The sequence below is a fragment of the Peromyscus maniculatus genome, chromosome 1 (assembly GCF_049852395.1).
Source record: "Peromyscus maniculatus bairdii isolate BWxNUB_F1_BW_parent chromosome 1, HU_Pman_BW_mat_3.1, whole genome shotgun sequence".
NCBI lineage: Eukaryota > Metazoa > Chordata > Mammalia > Rodentia > Cricetidae > Peromyscus > Peromyscus maniculatus.
Genome location: NC_134852.1, coordinates 37406430 through 37425559, shown reverse-complemented (window position 1 = coordinate 37425559; position 19130 = coordinate 37406430). Strand labels below are relative to the sequence as shown.

Below are 19130 nucleotides of genomic sequence, written 5' to 3'. Positions count from 1 at the left end.
TATCATCACCACGGTCACAGAAGTGTCTCGCATGGGCCGGGGGAGGAGTGGGGGGCAGCCACTGTGACCTGGGAGGACTGTTGCTGACCCCCCCTTTCTTGTTGTTTCCCTGTATTTTTATGTGTATGGGTGTTTTGCCTGCATGTATCTGTGTGTCATGTTCACACAGTGCCCACAGAGGCCAGGAGAGGGCGTCAGATCCCCTAGAACTGGAGTTACAGATCGCAAGAGCTGTCATATGGTTGCTGGGAATCAAACCTGGGCCCTCTGGGAGAGCAACCCACGCTCCTAACCACTGAGCCATCTCTCAGTCCCCAGAAGCTGGTTTTGCTCAGTTCTACCAAAACTTGCGCACCCTTCTGAGACATTCTGTCCTTTGAGGGCACTGGCACTGGGGTCAGTGATGGCTGCTGCAGCTGTGTTTGTGTTGGTTGTCTCCATGGCAACGTCAAGGATCAACACAGCACACACTGCACACCCCCCCCAACAGCTGTTCAGTTTCCAGTGTTGACCCAGTCAACAAACACAGGTTATTTTCTCTTCCCTGCACCACATCCATTCCAAGCACCTGACCTTCAGAAACAGCTCTAGGGATCATCTGCTACCTATGATCCCTATTTGACAGATGGGGAAACTGAGGCATGTGATTCACAAACTTAGGATAACTAAATTCATAAGCTGGCAGAGCTAGAATTTCAGCTGGGGCTGTCCAAAAGAAACTGGGGTCACACACACACACACACACACACACACACACACACACACACACACTGTGGTGGTACATGCTTGTCATCCCAGCACTTGGGAAGTGGAGGCAGAAAGATCAGGAGTTCAAAGCCAGCCTGGGCTACAGACTCTCTCAACAACAAAAAGCAATCCAGAGTTGATGAGATGCTCAGCTGGTGAAGGGTCTTGCCACCAAGCCTGATTACCAGGACCTACACTGTGGTGCTGTGCCCTGACCTCCAAGCACACATGCATGCATACACAAACACTAAGTAAATAAACGTTAAAAAAGAATAAAACAAAACAAAATAGCAAATATTTAAACAGAAGCCCAGTATTGAAAGGTAGAATTTGCTGGACAGAGGATGGAGAGATGGCTCAGTGGTTAAGACCACTGGCTGCCACCCTTACAAAGAACCTGGGTTCTAATCTCACCAGTCACGTGGTGATTCACAAATATATGTAACTACAGTTTCAGGGGATCTAAGACCTTCTTCTGGCATCCTTGGTGCACAAGTATACATGTGGCCAAACATCCATACACATAAATAAATAAATCTGAGATAAAAAAAAATAATTTGTCGAATGCCCATGTGGGCCTCAGTTTCCCCTGCTGGGCAGCATGGAGGGACTGGACTCACTGGTCTCTTGTTGGACCCTCTCAGCATGGAAGATGGTGAGGGGTAGGGCAGAGATACAGGGGTTCCAGGAATGCCGAGTTTCGCAGCTGACACAAACCACTTCACATGAGGCCGTGGGTCCCAGAGCTGAGGACTGGTGTGCCGAGGCCAGGGACAGAAGTCACAGCTGCTGACTAAGGCCTGGAAGTCCCTGTTAGGCACTCTCTGTGAGGGACTCTCGGGACTAATTCTAGGGGACCTGTCTGTAAGACCTGTAAACGTGGGTGCTGCTGGGATTAGCAGGGAAGGGTTGGGCACCAGGCTCAGCTCACTTGGGGTGACAGCCAGGTCTGCAGGGAGGAAAGGGGGCCCCGGTGTCCCCATCTGTGACATAAAGGCAGTTGTGGGTCTTCAAAACTGAACAACTTACAACCCAGTATCTGGTCACTCTGGCCCTGTGACACATGCTCGGGGATCACCTCGGTGACCAGGACTCCGGGGACCGTCACAAATGAAATGCGGCTGGATATGGTGGCTCATATCTCTAATTCTGAAACCTGGGAGGCTGAGGCAGGAGGACTGTCAGGAGTTCAAGAGTCCTGCTCGTCAAGAGGCCACCAGGCTCCCTGTGTCTGCTAACTGCTCAGCTTTGCAGCCTGGCATTTTCAGTACCTGCGGTTGGCAGGCAAAGACAGAGTGAGGAGATGCACAGAGGTCCTGTCTTGATGAGTCCCAAATGCTGTCTTCCCCAGGCTGCCCTCGGGTGGCACACAAGGGTCCATCTCCACTTCTGGAAATGGGTTATGGGGTCCACAACCACTCTGCCGTCTCTTTCTGAAGGGAGGTGGGACCTTCTGCCTCATCCTTGATCCGAGTCTATGGTGGGCTCTACTCCATACTAATGGAGCACAAGGAGACTGTCATTCCTAGAGGGGTGGAGGGCACGCGGGTCCTAAGTTGGGGAGTGGGGAACTGGCACCACTTTGTGGATGGTGGTGATGTGGCTCCTCACAGCTGAAACCAACCAAGATTAGGGTGTGGCTAAGGAGTAGAGCCCCTGCCTAGAATCCCCCAGTGAGGGGCTGGGGTGTGGCTCAGTGGTAGAGCCCCTGCCTAGAATCCCTCAGTGAGGGGCTGGGGTGTGGCTCAGTGGTAGAGCCCCTGCCAAGAATCCCCCAGTGAGGGGCTGGGGTGTGGCTCAGTGGTAGAGCCCCTGCCTAGAATCCCCCAGTGAGGGGCTGGGGTGTGGCTCAGTGGTAGAGCCCCAGTGAGGGGCTGGGGTGTGGCTCAGTGGTGTGCACTTGAATAGCATTCAACTCCCAGTACCAAAATAAATCAATGAATTAAGTTAAATGTGTCTGGGAGGGCAGTGGGACTCCAGAACCAGGCTCTAGAGTCTCAGGATGATGACCACACTGTGGTCCTATCTCTGGAAGGTATAAGTTAGCTGAAATTGTAGTGATCCAAAGTCTGGCTGCAAGCACATTCAAACTCTGAAAATGTCGTTTGCAAAACGGAAAACTCCCATCTGCCATTGGATCTTCTACACAGCAGGCCACCAGCAGGAGGGTCACATGGGCCATCTGGTATCAAGAGGCCGGGCTGACCATGGCCAGGCTCTGAGTTTGTCTGCTCATCACCTGGTGGGGCAGAGCTGCAGTCTGGACAGCTACAAAACCCTGGTAAGGAATCTGGCTGGGGCTGGGGCTGGGGCTGGGGCTGGGGCTGGGGCTGGGGGCACACAGGCAGTGCTAGCAATCTGGACTGGGCCTCGGAGCCAAAGGAGCTCCTGGGGAGAATCAGACTGAGAAGAGGGGCCCAGCTGACCCCCACACCTGGGGGTCTCTCGGAGAGCCCAGTCCATCCAAAAGGAGGACACCACAACCTCTCAAAAGACGACAGTGGGGTCAGCTGGGGAAGGGCAGCACCTGCCTTCACAGCACTTAGTAGGCTGAGACAGGAGACTTGCAATGAGCTTGAGGCCTGCCTTAGCCTCATATTAGGTCCTGGCCAGCCTGAGCTACATAGTGAGGTCCTGGCCAGCCTGGGCCATAGTATGGGACTCTGTCTGAAACAAACAAACCAAAAATAATACTAAATTTATTTTTATAAAGGGTTGTAAACGTAGTTCAGTTGGCAGAGTGCCTGACCAGCATGTATGCGGTCCTAGGCTCCACACCCAACACCACATAAACAAGGCATGTTGGTGCACACCTGTCATTCCAGCACTGGGGGGTGGAGGCAGGAGGGTTAGGAGCTCAAGTCAACCTTGGCTCACAGGAGTTTGTGAGCAGCGGAAGGCCCTGTCTCCGATTCCCATCTAGCTTGCATTGGTTGCCGTGATAAAACCTCCGACCAAAGCCGGGCAGTGGTGGCGCACACCTTTAATCCCAGCTCTCAGGGGGCAGAGGCAGAAGGATGTCTGTGAGTTTGAGGCCAGCCTGGTCTACCCAGTGAGTCCCAGAGCAGCCAGAGCTACACAAAGGAACCCCGTCTCGGAAAAAAAAAATGGGGGAGAAAGGTTCACTTGGCTTACACTTCCACGTCACATCACACTAAGGGAAGTGAGAGCACAGGGCGGGATTCAGACAGGAAATGAAGCAGAAACCATGAACAAGGCTGCTCACTGCCTTGCTCTCCAAATTATGCCCAGCCTGCTTCCTCACACAGCTCATGATCACTTGCCTAGGAATGGTCCTGCCCACAGTGGACCAGGCCCTCCCTCCAACACCAATCAAGACAATGCCCTAGAGACATGCCCACAGGCCAATCTGATCACACAAGTCTTCAATGGAAGTCCCTCTTCCCAGACAGGTCAAGGTTGTGTCAATCTGACAATAAAAACTGACCAGGACACTCCATCCCTTGTCAACTTGACACACATCACTGTTAAACCATAGCTTTTCCTTTCCTGTTTGTCCCCAAGAGCTCTTCTTACTATCACAATATAAAAAGTCAAATAAAATTCAAAGAAGACCCATCTCACCCCGAAGCTTTGATCTCTCAAACACGGCACAGTTTCCCTGCCCTGGGGCCATTGTGCAGGCCATCCCAGCCGCAGAAAGTGCTCTTCCTAGCCCTGGGAGCGCTTGCCCCCTTACCCCAGGCCTCTGTCCAGGCGCCCTTTCTTCCAGGTGCCCTTGTCTGACCTCCTGTGTGGAGCTGTACCCCAACTCCCACCCCACCCCACCGCCATTCCCCGCTCTGTGCCCCCCCAGACTCTGACCAGCTTCTAGTGGATCCTGTCATTTATATGGCTGGTTGATCTCACTTCCTTCGTCTCCCCGGGTGAGGGAGAGGGATCCACCCACTCCTCCCCAAAGAGCTCTAGTCCTTCATACACAGCAGATACTCGATAAATCCTTAAACAGCAGCCTGGGAGGTCGGGCAGTCCAAAAGCAGTGGCGATGAAGAGATTGCTCAGTCCACAGATGACAGCCTGAGTTCAATCCCGGAACCAACAGTGGCAGGAGAACCGGTACACACACCCCTGCGTGCGCGCATGCGCGCGCGCGCGCTGCGCGCGCGCGCGCACACACACACACACACACACACACACACACACACACGCTCACACTCACATTCACACACACACTCACACACACACCTGCTCACTCCACACAAATCACACCACACTCACACATGCTCACATACACACAGCACACAGACTCAGATACCGTCATGCACACACTCATAATAAATGAGGGCTGGTGAACCTGCCGCCAGTCTGAAGACCCGAGTTGAGTTGCATCCCTTGGGCCTACGGAGCGGAGAAAACTGACTCCTTCACGCTGTCCTCCGATTCTCACATACATGCTAGGCCATATGTGTGTCCATATACTCCTTACACAAAAATAAATACAGAATTAAAGCCCCAGCAGGCCTGGAATTCTCTATTACAGCCCTCGCTGGCTTGGAATTTTCCATGTAGACCAGGCTGGTCTTGAACTCAAGATCCAAAATAATAAATAAAATTAAACTTTAAAATCAATCAAACAAAAATCTCTAAGATCAAGGTAGACGGCTGAGCTCTTAAGGAACAACATTCAAGGTTGATCTCTGGCTTCCATATGTGCACACACACTTGCAGGTGCACACACCACATCTGCACACACATGTCCACCTGCACACACTGAATATGTTGAAACAACAACAAATAAATGAATGAATGAATAAGTAAGTAAATAAATAAATAAATGCCTGAACACATTGGCTAAAGTAGTGGCTGGGTCCCTGGTAGCTTGGGCTCACTCACCTGTGATCTCATCTGGGAGGAAGCCCAGTACACGTAGGGACTCCAGCGTCTCCTGGAATAGCTCCCGTTCCTGGCCAGGGGACGACGAGGGCCCATTGGTCAGGAAGCGGTAATGAGAACAGGGCTCCAGAAGGAGGTCAGCTGTGGGGAGAGGGCAGAAGTCAGGGCCGGGACCTGAGCGTCTGTTACAGGAGTGCTGGCTGGGCCTGGGGCAGCAGGTCAGTCTGGCGACCAAGATGGCAGAGACAGGACCTAGGGACACGTGTGCTGCCAGAAGCCACAGAGCCAAGGAGTCAGAGGAACAATCCGGGAGCCAGGAGGGAGAAAGAAGCTGTGGACAGATGTAAATAAGGAGCTACAAAGTCAGACACAGTGGCTTGCCTGCCATTCTAGCACTCAGGAGACTGAGGCAGGGGATTGCTGCAAGTTCCAAACTAGCCTGGGCTACATAGCAAGATCTTGTCTCAAAAAGAAAAGGATACGAGAGAGGGCACAATTTTAGCGGCAAGGAGTGGGAGCTGAGGCCCACGGGAAGGGGAACAGGCACCCGGTGCTGGCGGGAACCTCAACAGAAGGCAGCTTGCAGGCGCAACAGCACACAGTAGGTTCAACTGGAAGCACAGAGTTGCCAGAGGCCACAGCAAGGCAGAGTCACCACAAGGCCAGGAGGAGCAGGGGTGCAGGACAGTGCAGACAGATGCGGCAGGCAGGAGCGGGGGCCAGGGGGCCGCTGGAAGCAGGGGCTGGAAAGCATGGGCTGGGAGGCAGGGGCTGGGGGGCCGGCAGACAGCACCCAATCCAGGAGCCCAGGGCGCTGCAGCTAGGCTACTGCCCTGTTCCCACACATCACAGGAGCGTCGGGACAGGACCCAGCTACTGTGCTGGGAACGAGGCTCCTGCTGAGGGTGCAGAGGAAAGGGAGACCTTATGTCTCCCACCCACTCCCCCAGGGCAAAGCAGGCTGGGGAAGAGACACTGACCTTTTAGCTGCTCGCCAGCGCCCCCTAGCAGCTGGTAGAAGATGTGGAAGCTGCACTCATCCTTGGCCTGTCGGATGGCCCGGGACTTCTCCAGCAGATCTGGGAGGGAGGCAAGTCAAGGAGCCAATGGGCTGCCTGGGTTCAGTATTTGGAATGCGGAGGCAGGAGGATTGTGATGAGTTCCAGATAAGCCTGGACTACATAATGAGTGTGTAGTTCAGACCAACATGAACTGTAGTGTGAGACCTTGTCTCAAAAATAAATAAATTAATTAATTAATAAAATAAAAATAACATGGAGCTGGAGGGATGGATCAGTGGTTAAGAACACAGGATAGCTGGGTGGGGGTGGGTGGGGTGGTGGCCTATGCCAGCACTTGGGAGGCAAAGCCAGACAGGATCTCTATGAGTTCGGGGCCAGCCTGGTCAACAGAACAAGTTCCAGGACAGGCAGGGTGGTTACACAGAGGAACCCTGTCTCAAAACAAAACAAAACAAACAAACAAAAAAAAAAAAAAACAGCTGTTTTGTTTTAGTTTTTGTTTTGCTTTGAGGCTTTTTTTTTTGTTTGTTTGTTTGTTTGTTTGTTTGTTTTTGGTTTTTCGAGACAGGGTTTCTCTGTGTAGCTTTGCGCCTTTCCTGGAACTCACTTGGTAGCCCAGGCTGACCTCGAACTCACAGAGATCCGCCTGCCTCTACCTCCTGGGTGCTGGGATTAAAGGCGTGCGCCACCATGTTAGAAGACAGACTGCTCTTAAACAGAGGGCTGCATTTCAATTCCCAGCACCCACATGGTGATCACAACCCTCTGTAACTCCGTTCCAGATCCAACGCCCTTTTCTGGCCTCTATCAGCACCGGGGACATGGCGCACAGACATAGGTACAGGCAAAAACACCCACACTTACTAAATAACAGAATAAAATAAATTTAAATCAGTAGGAGATTGCAATCTGGCTCAGTGGGTAAAGGTGCTCGCCACTGAGTCTGAAGGTGTGCGTTCAGTTCCCAGGCCCACATGCAGAGCCATCTCTTCAGCCCTCAGCCCCTCGTGACAGGTCTGCTCCGCTGTGTGCTGCTTCAGTGTGGTACACGGCACCCCAGGAGCGTGGGGTCCGAGACTCAGCAAGCAGTGGAGCGACCTCACCCGAGTACAGCACTGAGCCCTGAAGCTCTGCCTCGCTTTTCTGGGCGACTTTCCCCGAGAGTGTCCCGTCTTGCTGTTTAGACAAGCACATCCTCTGGACGCTCACCTGGCTTTCCTAGACCCAGCCCCCCCTGTCTCTCCCTGGACTCCTGTGGCCCCCACTCCCATAAAGCACAGCAAGGGTCTGTCACGGGCTGAGTGGGACATCAGAAACTGGGCATGAGTGTGGAGGGTCTAGACCCAGCACGTCCTCCTCACAAGGCTGCCCGGTCCCAGCTGAGCATCACCATGGGTCCCTTGAAGGACTACCCCGGGGTGGCTGCTAACCCATGCCTCCCGAGACCCCTCAGAGGATACAGGTCTCAATATTTGCGCCCACGATGTAGCCAGCAACGTCAAAGTTGATGCGGATGAATTTGCCCTGGAGCAAAAATGGTGTAGGGCGTAAGTCGAGGGACCTCCCTGAATCCGTACCTCCTCCTTCTACCTAAAGCTCACACAAGTGGTGCGTCCCAGGCTGCAGACCTCTCTCAGACTCTAGGGGTCCAGACCCGTCTCCTCCCTCCATCCTTCTTCCCTGCCCCCAGTCGGGCCCCAGTCTCCCCCAGACTCACAAATCGGGAGGAGTTGTCGTTTTTCACGGTCTTGGCGTTACCAAAGGCCTCCAGGATGGGGTTGGCTTGAAGAAGCTGCCGCTCTAGCTCCCCCTGCAGGCCACGGGAGACCGTGCATCAGTGAAAAGGGGGAGGAAGCCTCCTCACGGGGCTAGGGCTTCAGACTGGACTCGGGTGGGGCCTCTGTGTCAGGGTGGAAGGGTCTTCCTGCCATGTGTGTAGAGAGGGGAATAGAGAGGGCTCTGGGAGATTTGGTGAGCGGAAGTGAAACACCCAAACAAAGGAGAAAATGCTGCAGAACCAGCTGCGTTCTCATTAACAAGAAACGAAGTAGGTTAGAAACTGCAGCACAAACATGGTTATTTCTACATATGCACACGGTGATAAACACGGGGAGAGGTCTGCGGGGGTGCACACCAAGCCGTCAACGCCCTCTGCTGACGTATCTGCTGCTGTAGCTCACAGGTCCCCTTACGTCCTCGCGGAAACAAGTCCGGGAATGATATACACTGCCCACACTGCCACACTGCCCACACTGCCCACACTGCCCACACTGCCCACACTGCCCACACTGCCCACACTGCCCACGGAAAGCGCTGCAAGCTCCCGGGCGCACAGCAGGCATTCATAATGGTGCCCACGCCAGGGTCCTTACTCTGGACTTACTTCCAGCTCCCCCGGTGCCAGAGCCAGGCACACAGTAGGTGCTCAGCACACAGTAGGTGCTCAATGAATGGTAGCCTGCATGTGTTTTTCAGTCTACATTAGTCGGTGACTTTGTCAGATGAACAACAACAAAAAAGGCCCTCAAAAACCAAAACAAACAACAAAGCCCCAAACACAGCCGGACACGGTGCCCACACCTGTAATCCCAGCACTTGAGCATGTGAAGGTAGGAAAACGGACACAAGTTCAAGCCCGGCACGTGCTCTAGAGTGGATTAAGGCCAGCCTGGGCAACAAAGTAAGAGTCTATCTCAGAGCCGGGCGGTGGTGGTGCACGCCTTTAAACCCAGCACTCGGGAGGCAGAGCCAGGCAGATCTCTGTGAGTTAGAGGCCAGCCTGGTCTACAGAGCAAGTTCCAGGAAAGGCTCCAAAACTACACAGAGAAATCCTGTCTCTAAAAAAAAAAAAGTCTATCTCAGAAAAAAAAAATAAAACAAACAAAAAAGATGCTGTGCAAGGGGAGGGCCGTGTGCCTTGGTCGTACAAGAGAGAGAGCTTGTTTCTCCAGCCCTGCTGGGAGGAGCAGCTCAGGTGTGCTCGGGTTATTGTGTGGTGCGGCCTCTCTCTGCACACATGGCAGGCAGTACGCGAGAGTAGAGGCGGTATGAATGACAGGGGGCTTGGCCACATGTGCACAGGAGGACTGGATTAAACATCAGCATGAGGCCTGAGCCCATGCACACAGTAGGGCTGGCACAAATAATGTGGGAGAGCTGTCTCTGCACACATTAGACTGAACTAAATAGCGGTATGGGGCCCGGGTAGTATGTACACACGCCAGGGCTGCCGTGAATGGAGCCTGAGTTTGGTTGTAAGCACATAACAGAACTTCTTATGGGCGTGCTTGAACACAGTAGGGCTGCGCGGACAGTGGTAGGGCCTTGGCTTCATGCACATAGTATATCTAAGCTAGACGGCCATGTGGTCTTGGCATGTGCATAGTAGGCTGCCAACAGTGGCCTTGTGGGTGCCTGGGGGGGGCACGCCATTCTCGGGCCCTGTCTCCCAGATGTCTGTGGGCTTTCAGGTGAAACTGGGGTGTCAAGGGTCTTCCCTGCTACTCACATAAGACATGGTGCTGATGGAGGCCTGAAGAAGTCACAGGACAGGAGACATGGACCAGGACACGGCACATGGAACATGGACAGACACGTGGGTGAACTGGAGGCCTTAGGGCAGAGCTGGGACTGAGGGGCTGGGGAGATGGGGGTATGGTGCAGGGAACCCTCAGGGATTATGCGCCCAGGCTCAAATCCCACTGTGCCAACACCCTCTGCTCCCACCCTAACTGGCTTCCATATTGTCGGTAACCTCTCCCTGAGAGTCAGAGACTGGGGACACTCTCCAGCCCTCCAAATCCAGACACGGACCACCTACAACCCGGACTCAAACAAAAGCCCCTACTATGTACCCAGACTATTCCAGAACCCACAAGGCTAAGAACCAGCCTCATCTCTCCAACCTGCTTGCTCCTGATCCCATGATGAGCACACAGTAGGTGCTCAGGTAGCACGGGCAGAAATGGGACCCTGCACCAACTGTGGGTGTGGAGTGCAGCAGATAAGGGGTGCAGCTGGAGACAGGTCTGGGGTGTCCCAAGGCTGAATGGCTTACAGGGACACCGGGCTCCTTCCTGCCCTTGGGAGACGATGCCACGTGGGCCAGGTACTGGATGACCTTCTTGGTGTTCTCCGTCTTCCCAGCTCCAGACTCCCCTCTGTGGAGGCAGCAAGGAGAGGTGGGGTGGGCAAGGAGACCAGGCAGCCCCCGTCCTGCCCAGTTGTGCAGATGCCTGCTGGCACCCTACCAGCTCACCCAGTGCCACACCCACTGGTACCCTTCCCGTCTGTGCAGAGCCACGCTCTGGGGGGGCCTCTGCCTCTGAAGCCCTTAGGATGACTCACGTGCAGAGAATGGACTGATCCTCACGATCTGTAGGGGACAGAAGGAAATGACATGTCACCCAGAGTGTCTCTAATCCCTTGCCCCTGTGCATCTCAAAATCTTTTCAGAGCCTTAAGAAAATGGCAGCACTGAGATGTGCAACCCTCCTGGGTTCGAATCCTCCATCCTGACTGAACCTCCTGCTTGCCGAATGACCCTACAAAAGCAGCTGTCCTCTCTGAGCCTGTATTGCCCCATCGTAAGGTGGCGACAAGGAGTCCCAGCTACACAGACTCCAATCCACCTGTCAGCTCGATCTAAGTCCCTACTGTGCGCCACCTCGGGCTAGGCATCAGAGTCAAAAGCTGGAAAATGAGGTCCTGGACCCCAGAAGTCACTTAAATACGAGATGTCTACTACCACCCTGGGCCTGGCACCGCCATCTGACCGTACACTCTGACCACCTACTAAGTGCTAGGTCCCGTTATCAACACAGAAAGGAACACCGAATAACAGAGCTAAGACAGAAAGTCTGGGGCCACAGGCAGTGACCAGAGGACGTGGGGCCCCAGTGCTTCTCAGGGGAGGTGTCATTTAGGGCACAACCACAGTGAAAGTCTCTGGAAACCCTTAAGCCAGACAGCAAGGTGACCTCTTTGTGGTTATACAACCTACATTGTCATGGGGTGACGACCCCGTGCACAGATAAAGGACAAGGGTGTCGGTTCTGTGCACAGCTGGTCAGGTCTCACACAGTGCCCTGTGACAATGTGCCAGTCCGAACTAAAGATCAGGTTTGTGACCCAGTCTCCCCTCTTGTGTGATTCTGGGCCATCTCTGAGTTGCTCTGTACCTCTATTTCCCTATCTTAAAAAATGGGTTCAACACAGCCCCTTTTGTAACAAGGCTGTAGTCACAGTCCAGTGAGAATGTTTAAAACACATTCAGTGTGGGCTGGAGAGATGGCTCGGTGGTTAAGAGCACTGGCTGCTATTGCAGAGGACCTGGGTTCCATTCCCAGCACCCACATGACGGTTCACAACTGTAGTAGCTCATAACTTCAGTTCCAAAGGGACCAATGCCCTCTTCTGGCCTCAGCAGGCATCATGTGTAGTAGATATACAGACATACATGCAGGAAAAGCATCCATTCCCAAAAAGATGAAATACATAATTTTTTTTTTTTTAAGCAAGATTTAGAGAGTTCAGTAGGTAAGGGCACCTGCCACCAAGCTTGAAGGCCTGAGCTTGGTGGTGACGAGGTGACACTCGCCTAACATGCACCAAGTTCATTCTCAGCACCACGAGAACCAGGAACAATATAGTGGTCCACACCTATAACCTCAACAGGAGAATCTGGAATCAAAGTCATCTTTAACCACACAGGAGTTAGGGGCCAGCCTGGGCTACATGAGATCATCTCAAAAACAAAAATATCCAACACAACACGCAGTACAGAATGAGAATAAATTCAGAACAGGACACATTGGGAGGAGTGGCCAGGATACCAGCTTCAAGCCATACCTCAGCACCTACCCTTCAGTGTGGCCACGGGCAGTAACTGTACTGCTCTGTGCCACAGTTTCCCCACCTGGAGATGAGGGATAATAAAAGAAACTACACCACAAGACTATTACGAGGTTAAATAATGTAGCCAAGAGACTGCTCTCCGAGAGGATACTTCTATACCCTGCACAGAAATGGACTGACCCGGACTGGCCCAGCAGGTACTCAATAGCACCACCGGCAGACCTACAGACTCTGCCACACAACGGCAGCAGAAGCTTCTTCCCAAGCCCCAGGGGACTGGCCACATTCCCGGGCCTTCACACAGTCAGAGCACCGAAGGCAAGGTGGTTTGCCTTGGACTAATGAGAAACTAACAACAGAAAGACAGGGTAAGGCTGGAGAGATACTTGACTAGTAAGGTGTCAGCACTCCTGAAGACCTGAGTTCAATCTCCAGCGCCCACAGAAAAAGCTGGGCATGGGAGGGCACACCTAATCCCAGTGCCTGGGAGGCAGAGACAACTTCCAGGTCCGAGGTTGACTTCCGGTTCACTTCCCAGACCCCACATCAGGCAGCTCACAGCTGCCTCTAACTCCAGGTCTAGGGGACCTGACACCCTTTCTGGTTCCCACTGGCACTGTACTCACATGCACGTACCCCCCCCCCACACACACACACATACACACACACACACACACACACACACACACACACACACACACACACACACACGCTTTTGAAAAAGGAAGGAATGAGAGCACACAACCTCACCCATTATCACCAGGACCCAACACAAGGATCTACTGTGAAAACAGATGTGCCGTGTCACATTTACCGTCTCTCTGGGGAACTTCTACAGAAGCCAGCATCGACTGCCTTTCAAAGCAATACTGTCATGAACACACACAGATTATTTTAAGGCTGGCCCACCTCCCAGTGGTCCCCAAGCCACCATTCAAGCCTGGTCCTGGCTCCCAGCAGCACCCAGTGCCCAGCCTACCCACCCCCCAGAGCTGCCCGTACACTCACCCTGAAGCATGCTGCGGTATGCACCCTCGGTTACAGCATACACGTGTGGTGGCACCTCGTGGCGCTTCTTGCCCCGGTACATTTCCACAATGGCCTCCGTGTAGATGGGCAACTGCTTGTATGGGTTGATGACCACACAGAAGAGGCCAGAGTAGGTCTATGGCAGGCAAGAGGTAAGGGTGTGTCAGGTGGCTGCCCCAGCAGAAGGACAGGGCTCGGGGGGTACGGGGGTACGGGGGTACGGAACGGGACAGCTGCATTAGGTTATACATGCCGAGAGGAAACCTGTAAAGCCATAAGGTGTATCTACACCCTGACAATATAAGGTCAACCTTTGTTTTGTTGATACTTCGTTTATTTTGTTTTATGAAGGGTCTTACTACATGGCCTTGGTTAGATTGAAACTTACAGGAATCCCTCCTGCTTCTGCCTCCCCAGGGCTGAGATTATGAGTGTGTTACCATGCCTGGCTCTGTGTGTGTGTGTGTGTGTGCATGCGTGCGTGCGTGAGTGCGTGCGTGCGTGCGTGTTTGCCTGCATGTATGTCTGTGCACCACATGCGTGCAGGACCCATGGAGGCCAGAAGAGAGCACTGGGTCTCCCGACTGGAGACCTATGGCTATGTAACAGATGGCTATGAGCTGTCGTGTGGATGCTGGAGATTGGGTCCTCTGCACCAACAAGTGCTCTTAGCTGCTAAGCCGTCTCTCTAGCCCTGTTTGTGGTTGTTCAAGTCTCACTCTCTAGCTCAGCCTGGAAAATCGCAGCAATCCTCCTGCCTCAGTCTCCCAAGTGAGAGGATTACAGGAATGAGCCTCTTTGCCTAGCATGAATGTTACTAACCCCGCTAAACTAACATAGACGTGAATCTCCCAGACTGCACAGAGTATCTACAGGTGAAGCTTCACCACAGAGGTGAATGAGGCCCGTGAAGGCAGCCTCAGGTCACAGACCTCCGGCTTCTCTGATGGACACACGGAAGGAGCACATGTGACCCTCCGTTAAAGCCTCCAGGTGACAAATGAAGCCATGGTGGGAATGGGGCCCGTCTGTACCCTAGCGCTCAGGCAGCTGAAGCAGAGACTTGCTGTGAGTTCTGGGCCAGCCTGAGCTGAGGACTTGTCACAAGGGTGACAAGATGGCAGGAAACAGTCACCACACACAGAGGTGGCTAGATAGCCGAGAATTAGTTAGTCCCTTAGCTAATCCAGTCAGACAGCTAACTAGCCTAACTCTGGAGACAGCTGAACAAGCCAGAGAGTTCACCACTCAGGGCCATAGCTGCTTATTAGTTACGCCAGTTGCTGGCTCTCTAGTGGGTCCCTACTCCCCTCCCTCCTGGCTGCGGCAGGGTGTGGCTCCCCGGCTGCCTGGTGCCACCTCTTCTTAGAGGGGGCGGGCAGCTGGCCACAAGCGGAAGAACCGGTCAGCCTAGTGTCTGTCTCCGCAGGCTTCCAGGCTGCTCCCAGAGGTCTCAGGGTGGGGCGGCTGGACCACATTCCCTGGGAGGGTATCTCATGGCCGCTGGCGCCAGAGCCCACTCCCCATGCCAGCCCCTTGGGCCAGACACAGCTTGGGTAACACCCAGTTTGGGAACCTGAGCTGGCCGACAGGGCCAGGGGAGAAATGGAAGAGGCCTCAGTTCCTAGAGGGTCCGTGGAAGGCTCTGGAGACAGGCCTGCTCCTCCCCACCCTCCACGTCCCCACACACAATTTGAGGTATTCCTCTGTCTGGCTTCCTCTGGAAGAAGGTGGTAGCCTGCCTCATTACAAAGGCCCAGGGATTAAGAGACAATGAATGCCAGCCAGCCAAGGTGGCCCCACCTCCCTCTCCAAACAGCAGTCTGGGATGCTCGGGTTACAGACCCACCTGGGAGCCAAAGCTGACTGGGCTCTGACTGTCTAGGGTTGGAAGTCAGACGCTGAGGCTTCCAGCTGTGTGCAGCTTCCAGGGAGGACTGACCCCCCTAAAGGCTCAGTGACAGCCAGGCCTGGTAGCACTGCTATCATAGCTGCTCTGGAGACTGAGGCAGGAGGATCAGAAGACTACCTTAGGCAATCTAGTGAGAATTTGTCTCAGAGTAAAGAGAGATCTAAAGATGTGGCTCCGTGGTGGAGCCTCTGCCTAGAATCCCCCAGGGAGGGGCTGAGGATGTGGCTCAGTGGTAGAGCCCCTGCCTAGAATCCCCCAGTGAGGGGCTGGATATATAGCTCAGTGGTAGAGCCCCTGCCTAGAATCCTCCAGTGAGGGGTTGGGATGTGGCTCAGTGGTGGGGCCCCTGCCTAGAATCCCCCAGTGAGGGGCTGGGGTGTGGTTCAGTGGTAGAGCCCCTGCCTAGAATCCCCAGTGAGGGGCTGGGGTGTGGCTCAGTGGTAGAGCCCCTGCCTAGAATCCCCCAGTGAGGGGCTGGGGTGTGGCTCAGTGGTAGAGCCCCTGCCTAGAATCCCCCAGTGAGGGGCTGGGGTGTGACTCAGTGGTAGAGCCCCTGCCTAGAATCCCCCAGTGAGGGGCTGGAGGTAAAGTTCACCATGAGCAGAGCTCTAAGTTTGATCCCCAATACTGTAGGGAAAAAGGCCTAAGAAGTTCAGCCCTGGATAATGGGACTCACAGCTTCTTCCTAGAAGGACTCTAACAGTGACACATTGTCCCATGGAGCAGAGAGTTCCTTACATAGTCATTGACTCTACCCCTGTTTCCTCTACCTCCATAGTCCCACTGAAGGGAGCAATCCCTGACCAAGTCAAGACCCCTGGGGGGACCTCACTTCCCATTGTTCTTCCCGACACAGGCAGCAAATACAGATTATGTATTGGACATCAGATAGGAAAGGAGCCTAAATCTTGGTGCTACCAATTTCCTACTGGTTGACCTGAGCAAGCAAACCTTCTAGGTATCACTGTCTCCCTCAATGGAGACAAGACTTGTGCTTCCTGCCTGGCATGGCTGGGGGCCTGTCAAAGGTTTGTGTGGCTCACCAGAAACTCCTATCTGCAGCACTGTGCCCGTGTGGTATGATAGCCATTATCAGCTTGTGTTAGGTCAAGCTGAGGGAAAAAGGAGAGGCTGGTCCCTACCTCACAGCCTGGTGTGTGCATGGTTTGGGGGCGGGGGGGGGGGGGGGGGAGCAAGATTCCCTGGGAAAGGAACTCAGAACTGAGCCTAGCAGAGAAAGCTGTGTGTATCCACTCTAATGGTTATTATCAGGGATGGATGGGCTTCCATGGATTCCTCAGTGGCCATGGGCCTGAGCCACTTAACATTCTGGAATGTTGGTGACATCAACAGTTTCCAGCAAAGAAGCCAGCCAATAACTCAACAACGGCACTCAGAACAGTGCCCAGTACAGCATAAGTACTTGATAAATATTTACCAGTCATTATTCTCAAGGCTTTTTTTTTTTCATTATAGCTATAACATTCTTTGTTAAACTCTATAATCCTGTTTGTTCTCTTTTAAATGGAGTTAATCACACCTTGGCTGTCTATGAGACACACCCTGCAAGCTTATTTAAAAGAGAAAAAAAAAAACCCTATGTGCGTGTCACTCCCACCACCACTCCAGAGTTCCATGTTGGTGGTAGTGGTGTGAGACAGCAAGCAGGCATTCTAGAGACCTCCCCACATGACTCTAACAAGAAGCCAAGATGTGGACCCACTTCTGGTGCTGAACAATTTCCTGTGTGCAGTACCCTCACCTTATGTGCTATGCAGACATCAAAAATGGATCACAGAGCCTGGCAGACCACCTTAATCAACCTGGATATTATCAATTCCATTACACTGTTTTATTCTGTTGTTTTGATACAGGATATCACTCTACAACCCAGTTGGCCTCAAAGTCAAGATATTTCTGCCAGGAGATGGTGAGATGGCTCAGCAAGTGAAGGTGACTGCCGCAAAGCCTGATGACCTGAGTTTGAACCCCAACACTCATGTGGTAAGAGAACAGAACCAACCCAAGCAAGTTGTGCCCTGACCTCCATATATGTCCCCATCCCCAAATAAATAAATGTAATCTTTTTTTTAAAGATCCTTTTCTCTTCTCTATGCCTGGTTTCATAATGGCTTTTATTTTTCTTTCTCTTGGTCTTTTAGTAAAATGGGGCTAATAATGGCCACTGCCTTGCTAAACAGGATTAAATGAACTAATGGGAGTCATGTAGGCTCAGTATCCATTAATTTTCACTCTTATTATTACAAAATGATACAGGGTGTCCCCCTTACGGACCCCCAGCCAGGTGGGTGTCCAGGCTTCAGTCATCCAGTAATGGACAAGTTGGGCCAGTCTCAGAGTTGCGAGTCTGCCATTCCAGCTACTCTGAGGGATGGGGCAGCAGGAACCCAGACTAGAGGCTAGCCTCAGTCACAAGGGAGATCCCATCTCAAGGTGAAAACACAGAAAGTGGGCTGCGGAAGTGGCTGAGCAGCAGAAGACCTACCTAGAACCCCCAGTGAGGGGCTGAGGGCACAGCTCAGGGCTAAAGCGCCCGTCTCGCCTCTATTCCATAAAAAATAAAGCATTATAATTGCGCACTAGTTGGAGGACAGCCACAGGGCAGGGGCGAGCACTCTGGGCCACTCCCCGTTAATCCAGGTCAGGCTGGTGACACCTGGCACCGCACCCGGGCAATGTCACTCACATAAATGAGCCCGGAGTAGTAGCGCTCTCGCAGATTGTGCAGCACCGAGGCTTCGTTGAGGCAGGTGAGCTCGGCCATGTCTTCTGCCTTGCTGAACTTGGGTGGGTTCATGCGCTGGATTTGGTCCCTAGGCAGCCGCAGGCGCCGCCCACTCTCCGCCAGCTCCACTTCTGCCTCCTCCTCCCCTTCATCTCGCAGGGCTGCGGCCTCGAACCCATGCAGTTCTGAGGGCACCCACACCAGGCGTCGTGCTGTCCACTCCACCTGTGGCCCTCCGGGACCGCCCACATTTGGCGTCCGGGGCGCGAACAGGAACGGCTGGGCCGCTTCAGGCACAGGGCCTGGCCTGGAAACCACCTTCCTCCCAGGCACAGACAGGGTCACTGCGGCCATGGTCTGTGGGAAGAGAGCGACATCAGTTGGGACTGTCTTTGGCCGTACCAGGGCTTAAACTCCTCCTGCATGCTAGAAAGCACTGTGCCACTGAGTCACGCCCTCAGACATTTTTTTTCTTTCTTTCTTTTTGGTTTTTCAAGATAGGATTTCTCTATGTAGTCTTGGCTGTCCTGGAACTCCCTCTGTAGACCAGGCTGGCCTCAAACTCAGAGATCTGCCTGCCTCTGCCCCCCAAGTGTTGATATTAAAGGTAGGTGCCAACCACTGCCCCTCAACTTCTTATTTTAAAACAGGTCTTGCTAAGTTGCTCAGTCTGGCCTTGAACTTACAACCTCCCTGCTTCAGCTTTACAGTAGATGGGATGACAAGACTGTGTCACCTGGCCTAGCTTTGCTTTTTTTTTTTTTTTTTTTAAAGATTTATTTATTTATTACGTATACAGTGTTCTGTCTGAGTGTACACCTGCAGTCCAGAAGGGGGCACCAGATCTCATTACAGATGGTTGTGAGCCACCATGTGGTTGCTGGGAATTGAACTCAGGACCTCTGGAAGAGTAGCCAGTGCTCTTAACCTCTGAGCCATCTCTCCAGCCCTAGCTTTGCTTTTT

At 53.2% G+C, this 19130-nt stretch overlaps 1 protein-coding gene across 5 annotated transcripts in view; it reads right to left on the bottom strand.

The window, feature by feature from the left end:
- Myh14 (myosin heavy chain 14) overlaps nt 1-19130 on the bottom strand; it is a 71704-nt gene that overhangs the window by 37017 nt on the left and 15557 nt on the right. For 4 of the 5 annotated variants that reach the window (XM_042274311.2, XM_006986205.4, XM_076575963.1 and 1 more), the window contains exons 2-10: nt 18128-18523; nt 13488-13644; nt 10971-10998; nt 10681-10783; nt 10132-10155; nt 8341-8433; nt 8084-8147; nt 6582-6680; nt 5602-5742 (exon numbers count right to left, since the gene is read on the bottom strand). In XM_042274311.2, coding sequence (XP_042130245.1) covers nt 5602-5742; nt 6582-6680; nt 8084-8147; nt 8341-8433; nt 10132-10155; nt 10681-10783; nt 10971-10998; nt 13488-13644; nt 18128-18523 — 1105 coding nt within the window. The remainder of the gene's footprint in view (nt 1-5601; nt 5743-6581; nt 6681-8083; nt 8148-8340; nt 8434-10131; nt 10156-10680; nt 10784-10970; nt 10999-13487; nt 13645-18127; nt 18524-19130) is intronic. The other variant, XM_042274315.2, reaches the window with a different exon arrangement.